The sequence below is a fragment of the Sebastes fasciatus genome, chromosome 14 (genome assembly GCF_043250625.1).
Source record: "Sebastes fasciatus isolate fSebFas1 chromosome 14, fSebFas1.pri, whole genome shotgun sequence".
Lineage (NCBI taxonomy): Eukaryota > Metazoa > Chordata > Actinopteri > Perciformes > Sebastidae > Sebastes > Sebastes fasciatus.
Genome location: NC_133808.1, coordinates 17,560,491 through 17,576,217, shown reverse-complemented (window position 1 = coordinate 17,576,217; position 15,727 = coordinate 17,560,491). Strand labels below are relative to the sequence as shown.

Genomic DNA, 15,727 nt, shown 5'->3' with positions numbered 1-15,727 from the left:
ACTGTTGTAAATAAAACTGTTAACATTTTTTATCAATTTGGAATTCATATTTTTATTAAATAGTTTAAAAAGTTATTTTGCATTGCTTTCATTTGGGAGATGCTTCGCAACTTTATTTTTTCCTTCGAATAGGCTGCACGGAGGGTTCAGTGTCTGCTCAAGGACATTTTAGAGCCAAATAAATAAATTACTTTGAATTATTTTTTTGGTCGAGGTCTGAAACAAGGCCATAGGGTTGGGGGTTAGGGGGTGGACAATGTCCTGCATATTGATTGGCTCTAGTTTTCAAGTCAAACCACTGCAGGACAGACGCTTTTTATCCAATGGCTGTGAAGAAAGCAGGAGGGGTCAAATGCAGGTTAACCCGTCACCGTCTTTGCTACGCTATGCTCAACGGGGAAAATTGAGAGTCACCACAAAGTCACAAGCTATTCAAATTTTGATGGAAGTTACCACAAAGAAAAGGAAATGCAGCTACAACAAAGACTGAGTATAACTGGGTGAAGCTGCTGTAAGGCGATTCTCAGAGTTTTTTTGCAAAAATAATTATTTTTCAATTTAATTTTGAGGGAATTCGCCGTCACAGTATAGGAGCTAAGGGGCAGAATAGGAATTTTTATTTTTTAAGTTAGATAGACATTGTATAAAAACATGTAGACTACCTCTCAGCATTGGTAAAGTGTCCCGCATTGTCCCTCACAAACATGCTCTTTGTCCCACATTTGGTTTGTTGGAATCAGGTCACCCTAATGTAAACACGCTGTTTATTGGAGGTGGTGAAGTCAACATTTTTGTGGACAATACGCCACACAATGGTGAGATTTATGCCTGATCAGAAGAAGTGTTCTCTGTTAGTTTCGGGTTTCAACCTCTAATGAAGAGCAGCACACAGCGGCTTACCTACAGCCTTGTCCTCAGAGATTGTACATAAGCCTGGGAAGACTTTTTTCATTTGCCATATATACAGTAAATTACACTGATTCAAATTAATTTGCTTTCAGTTCTAGTTAATTAAAAAAATCTTCCTCATTTCTTCCTGAAGTCAGTTTTCTAAATAGCCTATTTAACTAAAGTTGGAGTAGATAAAGGGAAGGCTGCTTGGTGGTCCTGTGTCATTTCTCCCTCAACATCAAGGAATAATAAAGTACCCAGGCACACAGATGTTTCTTCAAGCTTGGCTTAGCAAGTAGCCTACGCACTTAGGACGGTTACATCATTTACCAGGCCTCAAGTGCCACTGGATGCTAAGCAACCACAGACGGAGGGAAAAGTTTAACTAATCTGCCTAATCTAGTTACATCAGAGACTCCATTCTACAACATTACATTTTGGCTGATTAATATCTGAAGTTGCCTGAAGAAACTAAGCAACCCATAAGAGATTATGTAATTCACACAGAGCAGGACAGCTCTGTACATACACAGAGAGAAACCATGAATGATTTAGTGGGTGCTGGAAAATGCAGGGAATTATAGGCTAGAAAAGTATATGTCAGATGTGTTGTTGAACTGAACCGTGTTTCAGTTAAGTGAGTGGGATTACGTGCAGTCGGAGCTCCGGTCAAGTACTGAACGATTCGGTGAACGAACCTTTTGAACGAATAATTTCGTAATGGTTGAGTATACGCATCATTTGGTTGCAAAGGCTCACACGAACATCGACGGATAGCGAGCTGTACCCAGCATGCCGCTTGCTGGTGTAACAGTTAATATTGGGTGCTTCTCAAAGTCAAGGAAGGATCCTTAAACGGGTGAATTTCAGGGATGCTACATCACTGAAACCGGCCAAAAGACTGTTCCGATGTCTAGAATCCTTCGAATTCAAGGACCAACTCCTTAGTTCAGAGAATTTTCAAGGATGCCTGTGTATATCCCCAGCACTCCTAAAACACCCACAATCCTATACATACGCATAGGATGCATTTCCTGTCCCCCGATTTGAAAACAACAAACATATTGTAAACTTTCAGTTATTTCACCTCAGCAGCCAAAATCTGTTTCTGGACAAATTTGAGGCGAAAAATTTGCAATCCAGTTGCTGAATCTTCAGTTATATTAGACTCCTTCAGCGAGCTATTAATAACACAGAGGCCGGCTACGGGCAAATAGTGCGTAGAGCCAGCATGTTTTCACATCTAACTCTGTGAATTAAGTGTTTATTTCGACAAAATGTTGATGAGTTTTTTGTTTCTGTCGAGTTTGAATGAAGTGTGTTTTACAATGATCAGCAAGATACATTGACTACTACTGGAATGTGAAGATTTTGTATATTTATTTGGACTGATGGGGAAAGTAAGCACTGATTGTTAAGACAGCCTGACAAACAAGAAACAAATTTGTCTTTGAAAGCTATTTTATGCATAATCAGTCCCATACAAAATAATTTTCATCATGTGTCTGCAGGCGTCTAGCTGATAGGAGCGCCTGTTGTGACCAGTTTATAATAGGCGCCCCTCTTTGCCATGAGTTTATCATGTGTGCCTTGTTCTATGACGGCTCCGTTAGACATCACTGCTATGATGTCAGCATTCTGGACGGTAGACAGCCGGTGAGCGATGACGATGCAGGTTCGTCCTTTTCTCGCCTCATCCAGAGCAGATTGGACAGTCTGAAGGAAAACACAGCTTTGTCAGGAAAAAGATATGCAAAGGAATACCTTGCTTTACGTTCATGCTGTTTGACGGTGTTTAGAAATGCATTACCTGCTCACTCTCTGTGTCCAGGGCAGAGGTAGCTTCATCTAGTAGCAGGACCCTGGGGTTTCTGACGATGGCCCGGGCAATGGCGATGCGTTGTTTTTGTCCTCTTGACAGCTGGGAGCCCTGGGCCCCAACCATAGTGTCATATTTCTTAAAATGTGTAAAGGAATTGAGAGAAGTGGAGAAAGCACAAGGTCAAAAGGTCAACAATGCTGTAAACCTGTATCATTACAATACAATTCTTCTAATATTACTGATAAAGTCACACTGATACAAGTCATGCACATACATTTCAGACATTAAAGCAACAGTGTGTAACATTTCAGGGGATCTACTGACAGAAACGTAATATAATATTCATAACTATGTTTTCAGTAGTGTATAATCACCTGAAACTCAGGATTGTTAGTTTGAACGGACACGGTACCACGGTTTTGCACTCTGCAGCTCACGTTACCTCAGTTTCACAAGCGTGTCGGAGAACTACGGTGGCCTTCAGGTGACGTAAAAAACGTATGAAGGGCTCATTCTAAGCTAACGGAAACACGATTCTTAGTTTCAGGTGATTATACACTAATGAAAACATAGTTATATTCCAGATCTCCCGAAGTTACACACTGTTCCTTTAAGTGTTTCCACTCACATCTGGAAGCGTCATCACAAACTCGTGAAGGTATGCTTTTTTAGCGGCCTCAACGATCTCCTCCATGCTGACTCTACATGTGTTAACTCCATATTGAATGTTCTCCGCTATGCTGCAGTCAAACAACACCGGCTCCTGGGACACTATGCCGATCTGAGATCTTAGGAAGGGCACATTGACTTTATGAGACGGGCGTCCGTCAATCAACTGAAAATAAAAGATGACATAATTAAGATGTTGGAATAGATCAAAGTCATTTTGTGATTAGTAAAGTAAAGTGTCTACATACCACTCTCCCTTCATCAGGGTCATAGAACCTTTCCAACAGTTGAACACTGGTGCTTTTCCCACAGCCGCTGCTCCCAACAAACGCCAACGTCTGACCAGGCTTCACAGACACAACCAGGCCGTTCAACACCTGGACGTCTGGCCGAGTCGGATAGGTGAATTTGCAATTGAGGAACTCTATTTCACCTCTGAAGTTATCCTAAAGATGGATAACTAGGCTTAATCAATCGTTCATGACAAAATGACATCCCGTTATGTGTGATTCTGTCTTATTTACTTATTCCACCAACCCATTTCTCTCCGTCTGCGTGGCTCATGCTGATTTTAGGAACTCTGTCCAAAAGTAGGAAAAGCCGAGCAGCAGCAGTTTTGGCTTTGGCGTAATCTGGAGTGAAGGAGGAAGCTCTGCCCAGCGCTGTCCCACTGATCACTACAGCTGTGATCACTCTGGAGAAACACCGTAAGAACACTGGGATCATGTTTGGTAATCGCTTAATAGATTTTAATATAGGATCTGAAAAAGACAGATTCTCTATTGAAAGAAATAATTTTACCAACCTGAAAACAAACATGTATTGTAACCCCTCAGAGCTAACCAGATAGCCTCCATATCTAAACGAAGCAGCAAACGCCATGAAGATGACACACTGGGAAAAACCGAAGCAAAGCCCGTAGATGTTGGCTCTCTTCTTGGCGGATTTATATGGAAGCTTGAGTTCCTGCTCGTATGACTCCACAAATGAGCTCTCTTTGGCCAAGCCTGCAATCGTCCTGATGTTGGCAAGAGCCTCACTGGATACCTGCGGGACAAAGTTAAGATCTGTAGCCTTTGGTTTCTCAGAGAAATTGATATCAATGGGCCAAAATGTTCTGCTGAGCTTACCCGACCCGCTGCTTCCATGGCTTTTTTATCTTCATTTGCAAAACCTGTCAGCATTTTGGCTTGGAACACCCCCGACAGCCCGATGAGTGGCAGGAAGCACATAATTACCAGAGTTAACTTCCAACTGAAGTAGAAAGCAATGACGAAAGACGCTCCGATGCTGGTCAGTGAGTTCACGATCATGCCGATCTGAGATCCTGTTGCCTGCAGAAGACATACAGTACCAGCCATATGCAAGACAATGTTGTCATTACAATACCAAACCTGTGCGTTTACGTGTTATAAATAATGTGAAATCTGCATACAGGCCTGTAAATCTGTTACTTACCCCCTGCACCATGGATGCATCCGTGGCCAGTCTGGTGGTCAGAGCTCCGGGGCTGTTTCTGCGGTCATCAAACCAGCCAATCTCCTGTCTCAACATGGCCTGGAAACCCAATTTCCTTAGACGGCGGGTCAGCAGCTCTCCAGACTTGGCAAAAGCATATCCCTTAAACATGAAATCAGTCAACATGTGAATCTGAGTTATTCTGTTCTGCTTTTTTTTCTATACTGAATTAACAAGGAGATGTATGCCCCTTTAATGTTCTGCTCGACTGTTTAGTAGAGCACATTTTGAGTCATTATATCTTATTGAAAAATGTGTTGACCCGATTGAGCCATCTCTACCTCTCGGTTTAGGTATGTCACGCTACAAAAATCCACCAGATATCGCTGTGTCTTTAGATAGTGTGCCTTTTCAGTTCGTCCTCTTACAGGAAGTTAGCAACAAAAACGTCACTCCAGACATGAGGACTCTGTTTGGTCTAATCTTCAAAGGTAGATATTTGACATACCATAGTCTCAGACTATGGGGTAAGTGATTTTCTAAAAACATGCTCTACCAAATGGTTTAGTTTTTTTATGATAAAGGTAGTAAACCTAATAATGCTTAATAATTAGATATATACTAATAATTAAAATTTAATATTTTCTACTAAATAAAAAAACTTGTGATCATTAATTATGGTTAATATGATACATTTAATGTTGTTCCATTATATATATGCTGAAATAATTAATGAGTATGATTTCTTTTTTACTGTCTAAAAACATGCTCTAATAAACAGTTGAATTGTACTTTAATGGTAAATGTAGTGATGCTAAGATAATATATCTACAATTTTTATGAAATATTTTTTTTTTACTAACATTCACTATTGTTAATGCCATTTGTTAAAATAATATATTCAATGTTCATCCATTATATATTTGATGAAAAAAATATTTCAGTTGGATTTTCCACCATTTTTGTGAAGTAGCCTTCTGTAAATGGTAAATATAAAAAATAATTACATGGAAATAATTTTAGTACTAGTAATACTACTAATTCCATGGTAACAAATTAACATATGTTGGTATATTAACCAGAATCAGATCAGTAGCATAGTAACAGTACATGGTTTCTATTTTTCTTTTACCATGAAGCGACATATTAAAAAAAACATGCGCGCCATTTAAAAAAAATAAAAATTGTTTGTTATTATTATTACCCCAAGGACATAAAAAATGCAAAGAGAAAATGTTTACATTGCTTTTTTCTTTGTGAGGACATTAAAGGGATACTCTAAATGTCTTAATTATTTTGCAAACCTGTAAAAACTGGGTGAAGAAACTAGTCACAGCCACAACGCAAAACAGAATACATATCCCGTTGATCTGCTCCCTCTGTTCATTCAAGTCAGCAATGGCAAACGTCTGCAAATACAAAGATCATATCAGTCATTTGCAACATCCGCAAACCACATCCGTTTGTAAGACACAACATAAGCAATGGGAGCATGTGAAATATCCAACACCCACCCCAAGAATCTGGCTGAACAGGATTGCATAGATGGGGTTGACGGAGCCGTTGACAGCAGCTCCCAGCGAGCCCAGCAGCATGTAGGGCCACTCTGGTTGGTTGTACTTGAGGATACGTGTAACTGGGGCCGGCTCTACTTGTTCGTCTGAATCATCCTCACATTCCTGTTAAAGAATATTGGAGCTATTCCAGAGGACAGTTTCCAATAAAGTAAATGTATTGCACAGTATAAAAGAGAACCTCAGTACATTTTCTGGTGTGAACTTCTGGTCCGAAACGACGGTGAGGCTGTCTGATAATGCTGACAACGTGCTCGGAGATCGCAGTCGAATAGAGCTCCTACAGGAGTAATATTGACATCAGATTATTTTGTTTTTATTATTTTACATTGTTTTTCTGAGCTGGATTTACTTTACCTTTTACTGGATGTGCGGCTCCTCACTTTTAGATCAAAGTCTTCTTCGACAGCTTCACTGATCGCTTCTGGTAGGAAAAAGATCAAATCAATTCAGCTTTAATAGAAGTATAAGTATTGAAGCTTCTGTTGCTCTTTAACAGACACAGGAAGGACCTTCAAACACTCTGTAGGTTTGCCCACTGACTCCTGCTGAGTCCTTTGAAATGTGCTGTTTCAACCAATCCACCAATCTCTTGTGACACTGGGAGGAATTTGTGGGTAAATGGTGACAAGGTTAAAGGGTCACAGTACATGGATTATAATTTTATTTCATACATATTTTGCCCTCTTCTCCGCATCCTTCCCAAATGGGTCTGACAGAGTAAGGCCGTGCTTACAAGCCTGTACAGCATCACTAGCAGGCCCAAACAACAACCACCAACTCTGACTGTCGAACAGAAGAAGGTGGAGACAGTAATGTGGCTGGTAGCTGACTGGCCGTCCTGATTGGCTGAACCAGTACTGCCTCTCCACAGGGGTAAGCGGGCAAGCCTGTATGGTTTATTAGAGGGCAAAACGTGTGAAATGTGACCTTGTGTGTTAAAAATGGTTAAGGATGTGAAATGCACTCTACATTAGAGCTGAAACAATCAACTCATTTATTGATTATTTGCTCAACAGAAAAATAATTGGCCACAATTTTGATAATCAATTCATCATTTAAAGGTACAGTGTGTAGTATTTGGTGGCATCTAGTGGTGTGGTTGCAGATTGCAACCAACTGAGTATCCCTCACTCCTCCCTTACAAAGACTGGTAACGTGAGCTGCTGAGTGCAAAACCGCGGTAAAGCCGTTCGCCTCGCTCAGAGGCCATCCTTACCATAATAACAATATGAATATTATATTACATTTCTGCTCATAGATCCCCCAAAATGTTACACACTGTAACACTCTTTAAGTCATTATACAAACAAAACTACCACTATCTCTACAGCCTCTAAAATGTGAGGGTTTGCTGCTTTTCTCTGGCGTAAACTGAATATATTTGAGTTTTGGTCTGTTGGTTGGACAAAACAAGACACTATTTTCCATCATTTTATACATAGAAAGAGCAAAAAATAACAATCAGCAGATCAATAACGACTATTGGTTGCAGCAGCCCTACTTTAATGATTAGCAGCCCTAAATCAATCTTACCTTTCGTTGTGCTGGATGTGTCTTGGTGCTGCAGGGTGACCAGAGTGAAGTAGACACCTTGTCTCTCTATTAGCTCCCTGTGTGTTCCCTTCTCCACAGCCTTTCCATGCTCAAAACCAATGATGACATCTGCATTTCTAATTGTGGAGAGACGGTGGGCTATAGAAATTGTTGTCCTGCCATTGCACACCTGCACACATACCAGTTATCAGGGTGTCGTTCCACAAAACATGACGTGTTGTTGAAGTTCAAAGACGTGCACTCAGTTATGTAGTCTCTATGAGCAGAGAGTGGCTCACCTTATCCAATGCCTCCTGGACAATAGCCTCACTCTCATTGTCTAAGGCAGATGTGGCCATATCCAGCAGCAGGATCCTGGGGTTTCGGATCAGAGCTCGAGCGATAGCAATCCTCTGCTTCTGTCCTCCACTCATCTGTCCTCCGCCTTCTCCCACCAGAGTATCAAATTTCTGGTGGATAAGAAGCAACATGTTCATTTTAGGCTGCACATTCACATATTTGAGTGTATGCACTTTAAGTCTTCTGTATTATCTTTAAACATGTAGATGAACCTGTGGCAGATCCATGATGAAATTATAGGCATTAGCCTCTTTTGTCGCCTGGATGATGTCTTCCATGGTCACTCCAGGTCGACCATACTGGATGTTTTCTGCGATGGTTGTAGCAAAGAGCATTGGCTCCTGCTCTACAATACCAATGAGAGATCTGAGCCACTGGATGTTTAAAGTACGAACGTCATGACCGTCCAAAGTCACCTGCGAACGAAAATTATTGATGTGACATCACACTGAAGCCTTCAAACTCTCCACTGATGTCCTGTGTGTCCTGTGCAGATTGTTACCATTCCTTCCTTTGGGTCATAAAACCTCTGGAAGAGCTGGATTGTGGTGCTCTTTCCAGATCCGCTCGGTCCCACAAAAGCCGTGGTTTGTCCTGCTTTGATCTGCATGCTCAGGTCATTTAATATCTGAAAAAGTAGTTGGCTCTTTATGACTTGAATTTTGAGAAGTGATTAATGGAAACAAAGAAGTGCTTGTAGAAGAAGTGTACCTTGACTTCAGGCCGGGATGGGTAGTAAAAAGTGACATTACGGAACTCAATGTCACCTTTCACTCTGTCTAATTTATGACCTTCTTCTGAGAAACAATCAATTTCTGGTTCCTGTGAAGATAACAGCACATAACTTTATTTTACAGTGAAGATCCTTTCTCTTAAAATGTACTTTAACATTTCATATCTGTATTGTATCCGGAATAAAGCCTTAAGTAGCATCCGGATTTTACCCGGTCAATTGTGTCAAAGATGTTTTTGGCTGCAGCCCGACCAGAAGCGAAGGCCTCCAAGCAGGGGGAGGCCTGGCCCAGGTGCATAGCAGCCATGAGTACTCCAAAGAACACCTGTTAAATAAAAAAAACACAGCAGCCACATGGTGAAACAAAGGCCACTGTTTCAAATACTTAAATAGAGTATCAGAAGTTGAATGCATTTATATGCATCTACCTACCTGAATAAGAGTACCAGGAGACAGCTCCTTGGTTTCTAGGACCAGTTTAGATCCATACCAAAAGGCCAAAGCGTAACAAAAGAAAATGACGCACCACAGGTAGCCTTGAAAAAGGCCTACGATCGCGCCCTTTTTCACACCCCAGTTCTGAGCTTCTGCAAGGTTTTTGTCATATCTGTACAAATTTCACATTTCAGTGAGTAATGGCATCATCATCATCATCATCATTTGCAAAGCAGAATAACTTCTTGTGATTTCACAAAATTATGAAATACCTTTCAGCTTCCTTTTCCTCCCCACCAAACGCCGCTACCGTCCTGATGGATGACAGGACCTCGTCAGCCACTGACCCCGCCTTCGCGTAGGACTTTAGCTCTCGTCCTGTCAGCCTGGCCACAGCCTTTCAGCAACAAGACAGAAAATTACACAAAAACATTAGAAGAAATATTTAAAGTCACAATCTCAAAGATCTCTGTTCCGTTCTCTTTGGCGCCACTTATGGTGATAAGTGGTAATTGCAGGTGGACCAACACATTCTCATCCCAACTCATCACATACTGCCGCTATGTCACGCCTCTTGGCGTCACTTTAGGTTTTGGAATCAAAACCACTTTAGTTACCCTTGCCGTCACACTAGGATTAGGGAACAAAACTCCATGGTTGAGCTTAAAACTACTACGTTTGTACGGTGAAAATGTGACTGAACGTTGTGAACACGGGACACGAACAATCAGCTTATCGTAACGTTAAAGTGAAACTTAACTCATGGGACACAAAGAGCGGTCTCCTAGGTGAAAGCCTTGTATTAGTTGGGTCCATCCACCTCCCGCCTGCCCGGTGTGTGTCTTTTCGTTTTGTAAATTACGTCCCAGAGCACTTTCTCTGAGCTTCTAGACTGTTTCCGTGGACGGGTTTACATCGTAGTTAATGGAAAGTCCGGTGCGTCTCATACAGCCTCTAAAGGGGGCCTTGTGCGGCAGAACAGAACGCCAATGGCCATGACAAAGCGTTGGTATTTGACGCCCTGGGAATGAGAACGGGCTGTCCAAACAGTGTCGCCACAGACACCCAGATTGTAATACTGCAAATGCAAGGGCTTTCATCAGTGGGTCATAGGCTCAATCGCCATTGTGGAGATAGAAAGTGACTTAACAGACATTTATTTAAATGACAATCTTCAAGATTATTACTTTAAACTTTGTGACATATGATACAGTAGGAATGTTCTCCCATCCAGCAGTAAGAAATCATTGAGTTTGAGTCACAACGTTACCATGGCCATAAGTCCAGCAGCTATGCCGATCATCGGGCTCACTGCTACGACCACCAACGTCAGCTTCCATCCGCCAATGAATCCAACCATGAAGCCAAACACAAACGTAGAGATCCTCTCAAGGAAGATAGGCACCTGGTCAGCGATGGCGTTGTTGATCTTGTTGATATCACTGTAAAGGAACAGAAACACTGTTGAGTGTAAAACATTCTCCCAGCTGTGTACTGACAGATAACAGCCTGATCTGCCTGATAAAGAGCCAGATAACTCACTCTGACATCCTTGTGTTCAGTTCACCAACAGAGTTGCAGTCAAACCATCCGATCTCCATTTGCATTACTTTTCTGAAATATGTCTTCCTCATTTTATCAATTTGTCTTGCAGCCGCTGTCACCCAGAAGACAATCTACAGTGAACAATCAGAGATGTACAATATTATGTGCTACACCGTCATAAGTCATAATTAAAACTGAATCTGGAAAGCATAAATATGCAATACTACCTGAAAATAACTAACAAACAGAACTCCTAATCCAATTCCAACATAGTAATATGCAAACATGGTCATCTCTGCTTCAATATCCACCCTGCAGAGAGAATAAAATGAGTAACAGCAGCTTTAACAACAATCACATCAACAGTAAACTAAAGACTTACCCACAGTACACAGAGCTGTTCTCTGCTGTTTCGTAAACGGAGCCATTTATCCAATAGATGAAGGTGTTGTTGCATATTTTGTTTGGGTCTTTCAGTTCTTGGACCTCAAGCTCGTACGCCACAAAGGTGTTTGTCATCCTGCTGTACACCAGAAGCATGAGAGGTGAAGCTGCACCGTGTATGATGGCGCACAATCCCCCTATCACCATCATCACGGTGTCTTTGCAGGTGGCAAATCGAAACTGCAAAAAGGAATTTGTGGATTTAAAAAAAAAACTTTTAACAGTGTAGTTGTGAGAATTTGGTCCACTATATTTATTTTTATTTTTAATGGTCAAATCAAAGTGATGAAAAGTAAAGTGGGGAGAGGTAAGAAAATCACTCAGACTGTACCAAAGTCCATTACAAGTAAAAGTCCTACCATCAAAATCCTACTTAGGTAAAAGTACAAAAGTATTATAAGAAAAATTGACTTGAAGTTCCAAAAGTAACTGTAACTGATTATATAATATTCTATAAGTGTATAACATGCTTTTATGTAAGATCTTAATCTGAAAAATAACTACAAACAAAGGTTGTCAAATAAATGGAGTTGAGTAAAAAGTAGCATGAAATAGAAATACACAAGTAAAGTACCTCAAAATTGAACTTAAGTACAGTACTCATTTACAGTAATACATTTTCATCTTCCGCAACAGGCTATAACCCATCTCAACAACCCTTGTTAGTCTTATGTCTCATTTAAAAAATAAATAAATACACAAATACAAATTAAAAAGTAAATCTCTAAGCACTTCTACTGTAGCACTGAACAAATATTTAGTTATCTGTGTGAAAGGGACACACTTCCCATCTTGCTCCTACATGGTTTGAAAGAACTTACTGTAAGTCACTTTGGACAAAAGCATCTTCCATATGAATGTAAAGTAATATAAGATATACGAGTTACTTTCCACCACTGTTTATGAACAAATTATGAGCAATCAAAGTATTTACCAGCTGAAAGTATCCAACACTCAGTGTCTTTTCTTTCTTCTTCTCATCTCTGTAACACATGTAAATTAAAGTAAGAATATTTCATAACAACTGTAAACATATTGTGGTCTGAAACTTGTGGGAGATGTCAACTTACCCATTCTTAATGTCTGCTAAAAAAGAGGTAAAACTATGGTTAGTTACACATAAGTAATTGGGGGTTTTTTTATATACAAAACTCTACTATTATTGTGTCTGTTTTAACAATGAAAATAGATCACTGACCTCTTTTATCTACAACTGGTGTAAGTTTCATTGATTTCTTCATGTTTGCTGACCTGACTCAGGGAGGTATGTCCTCACCAGGAAACTGTGGATAATAAAAATGTTAATCAATGGGATCGACCAGCGGGGTTCAAGAGCACCATGTTGACTCATTTCATTCCATGTATATGTCTATAAAGTTTAAGAAAAACTTCCAATGATCCTAAAAAATGTACAACTTGTGAAAAACTTGGAATAATTGGAATAAGTTATTGTTTATCTAATGGTTAGTTACTGTTGCCATCCACTGTGTGTGTAATGCAGAACATTACTTTAGATGCTGCATTGAAATGATGCTATGTTTTGCTCATGTGACAAAGTTTCTGTTTTTATCCAGCAGTGTGGACAAGTGATATGAGGGGAAAATACTACAGCAACACACCACTTTGAGCAGCTTACTACACCAACATCAACAACAAAACATTATTAAACTAGAAAATGCATTTCCTACAGAAAATGTGTGTGAATGCTGATATTGAATTGTAAAGCATTGCTGAAAATGCAGAGGTATTAAAGCACAAAGGCATTGCACTGCTGTAAAATATGGAAACTGAACTGGAAGAACTGGTTGTTGAACTGCACGACATAAACAAGATAATAACTGAATACATTTCTAAAAAAGCTGGAAATTTAACTGTAAGACTGTCAAAAGGTCAAAGCTGAAATTAATTAACTGAAAAGGCTGAAAGGAGAAATGTTTTGAACAATAAAAGGCATAAGCATACATGTACTTAAAGAGCATGACGTTTTGACATTGGAATGGTTTCTTTAGCTGAAAGTATGCAGAAGTAGTAGTCCACCGAAAAATGTATGGAAGACGTATAATTACTTTGGGACCTGCTTAAAGCATAGTTCCTAAATGAAGTCTGTAGATAAAAGTATGCAGAAATAGTAGAAATTCAAAGTGGAGTAGTTTGAAGATTGGAAGATGTGTCCCAATCACTGCAGCTAAAAAAAGTGGAGTATATTTAAAAGGATTTGAAGATTCTCTTCTTTGAGTTAAATTGTAAAAAAATGGGGAAAAAAGCTTAATACTTTTAAAAAGTATAAATGGTAGAAACAAAGTTGAATACAAGCACTAATGAACATAAACAGCTGCACATTTTGATAGTTGAATGGTTTCTGTAGCTGAAAGTAATTAGATCTCAAAAAACGTACGGAAGAAATAGAAGAAGAAACCTTAGAAGAATGTGTTGAATCAGCGTTCACACAATTACTGTACAATTCTGACAAGAACAGCAGTTATTATTATTATTATTGATTGAGTGTTAACACAGCACTTTATGGTGGAAGAAAAGCAAAACATGCTGTACCTGGACTCCTCACTGAAGGTCTCCTCAGAAATCCACCAGCCCCACTGAGGCTCATCAGAGTAAATTCCTATCTTAGCTATCTTATTATCAGGTAACCTATGCCTCTCCTTTCCCATTATCTACACCTCCATTAGACTGATAAGACTTGTGTTGGCATTATGACCCTCGCTAGACCGCCTTTGTAAGGAAAAATTCAATCAATAAAACCAAAATAAGGTTCATTGACTGAACCCAGTGGGATCTTTATGATGTGAAATGTACCAATGAAAAAGCATCCTTTGGTATAAATGTGTTTACTTGTTATCATAGGTGATTGTAAAATGGGTTTAACGACCGTAAGGCCATTAGTTATTGCCAGGTGTTCTCTCAATACACACATAATCCAATTAAAATGTTATGTCATTAGAATGACTTCGTGAAACTGTAGTTCATTACACATTTTCATTTATTAGAAGGCTAAATAACCAAAGTAGTTACTGTTACTGCAAATTTGCAAAAACAATTTCACCATCACCTTTCACCAGTTAACTATTAAATTTCAGACAGTTTCTAAACATACTAAAAAATAATAATGTGTCATTATTTGATCTTTATTTGTCTCTTTCTATATCTTATTTCTATAACTTATTTCACAGTTAAATATTAGTAGCCTACATAAAGTATGAATATATAAAATATGTTCTTTACTAAAAGTGGAAATGGAGACACAGTTATAGTAATCAAGCGGATGTTTGGGGGGTTAATGCCCGCTAGGACAAGAAGAGGGCCTGGGTTCAGAGTTTGCTCCTTCTTTACAGCCGGTTATTATTCACAACACAGGTGATTGATAATAACACACACAGGAAGGAGGGGGCTCTAGTCAGAGACACACAACTGACTTCTCTGTTTTTCTCTCACAGATCAGACGGTTGTCTGGCATGGAGACGCCTGCACACACAACTGTGCGCAAATATAAGTGTAGAACATGGAGTCAAGTATAATATAAAGTGTATTTATACTTTGGTATGTCTTCCATGTATTCAGAGTGGTATGTAATGTGTTACCTGTGCTGTTGTCCTCTTTTCCCCCTCATGGCTCTGCCCAGGTGTGCTGCATTGCTTAATGAGGTGCACCTGGCCTGGGAAGGAAGTGCCAAAAAGCTCCTGTGCCAGCAGCAGAAGGGAGAGGCCTCTGGTGTGGAGACTTCTCTTGTTGCCTCATGGTTTATGTATTGTCTTGTTTGTCTGTATTTGTTAATAAATCCTATGGATATGAGTGTTTTAAAAGTGTGGTTGATTTGGGTCAGTGGTGGAGTGTTGTTCACCCCAATAGGGCTGCAATATTAAGGAACTTGGCACTTGTGTTCAATATAATTTTGTTTTTAAGATAAAAGCAGATATATTGAGCACATCCAGTACTTTTTATTACTTTTGGCTGCCACAATGCTATTTTATCATAGCCATTATGTCATATCATTTATGTCATACTAGCTTGTCGCGAAGGAGACTAAATAACGCTCCAAATTTATGCTACATTTTGGCAAAGAAAAATTGGCATGGCCATTTTCAAAGGGGTCCCTTGACCTCTGACCTCAAGATATGTGAATGAAAATGGGTTCTATGGGTGCCCACGAGTCTCCTCTTTACAGACACTTTATGATAATCACATGCAGTTTTGAGCAAGTCATAGTCAAGTCCGCACGCTAATACACTGACACACTGACAACTGTTG

General features: G+C 39.7%; 1 protein-coding gene across 3 annotated transcripts; it reads right to left on the bottom strand.

The window, feature by feature from the left end:
* Window positions 1-2,252: 2,252 nt before the first annotated feature.
* On the bottom strand, window positions 2,253-15,219 carry abcb11a (ATP-binding cassette, sub-family B (MDR/TAP), member 11a). Of its 3 annotated transcripts, none has more exons than XM_074659362.1 (28): window positions 15,061-15,219; window positions 12,666-12,750; window positions 12,538-12,553; window positions 12,402-12,450; window positions 11,406-11,647; window positions 11,251-11,335; window positions 11,021-11,154; window positions 10,749-10,920; window positions 9,751-9,875; window positions 9,476-9,650; window positions 9,255-9,368; window positions 9,022-9,132; window positions 8,813-8,938; window positions 8,523-8,726; window positions 8,250-8,420; window positions 7,951-8,140; window positions 6,772-6,838; window positions 6,604-6,694; window positions 6,355-6,519; window positions 6,145-6,249; window positions 4,841-5,002; window positions 4,513-4,716; window positions 4,188-4,429; window positions 3,920-4,076; window positions 3,631-3,828; window positions 3,342-3,548; window positions 2,702-2,848; window positions 2,253-2,607 (listed from the first exon to the last, which is right to left on the bottom strand). In XM_074659362.1, the coding sequence occupies exons 2-28, from the start codon at window positions 12,706-12,708 to the stop codon at window positions 2,407-2,409; spliced, it is 3,903 nt and encodes a 1,300-aa protein (XP_074515463.1). In that variant the 5' UTR covers window positions 12,709-12,750; window positions 15,061-15,219; the 3' UTR covers window positions 2,253-2,406. The 3 variants fall into 3 exon arrangements, with proteins under 3 accessions (XP_074515463.1, XP_074515465.1, XP_074515464.1); XM_074659364.1 differs by having other exon boundaries at window positions 4,621-4,716; XM_074659363.1 differs by lacking the exon at window positions 15,061-15,219 and adding an exon at window positions 14,018-14,147.
* Window positions 15,220-15,727: the final 508 nt, after the last annotated feature.

What these genes read in the sequence shown, in the direction of transcription:
- abcb11a (XM_074659362.1), bottom strand. Translation starts at nt 12,708, where the DNA reads ATGAAGAAATCAATGAAACTTACACCAGTTGTAGATAAAAGAG. An exon ending in CACATCCAGCACAACGAAAG is followed by an intron (nt 6,839 to 7,950) that starts GTAAGATTGATT and finishes TTTTCCTACCAG; the next exon opens with AAGCGATCAGTGAAGCTGTC. An exon ending in ACGCAGACGGAGAGAAATGG is followed by an intron (nt 3,829 to 3,919) that starts GTTGGTGGAATA and finishes ATCCATCTTTAG; the next exon opens with GATAACTTCAGAGGTGAAAT.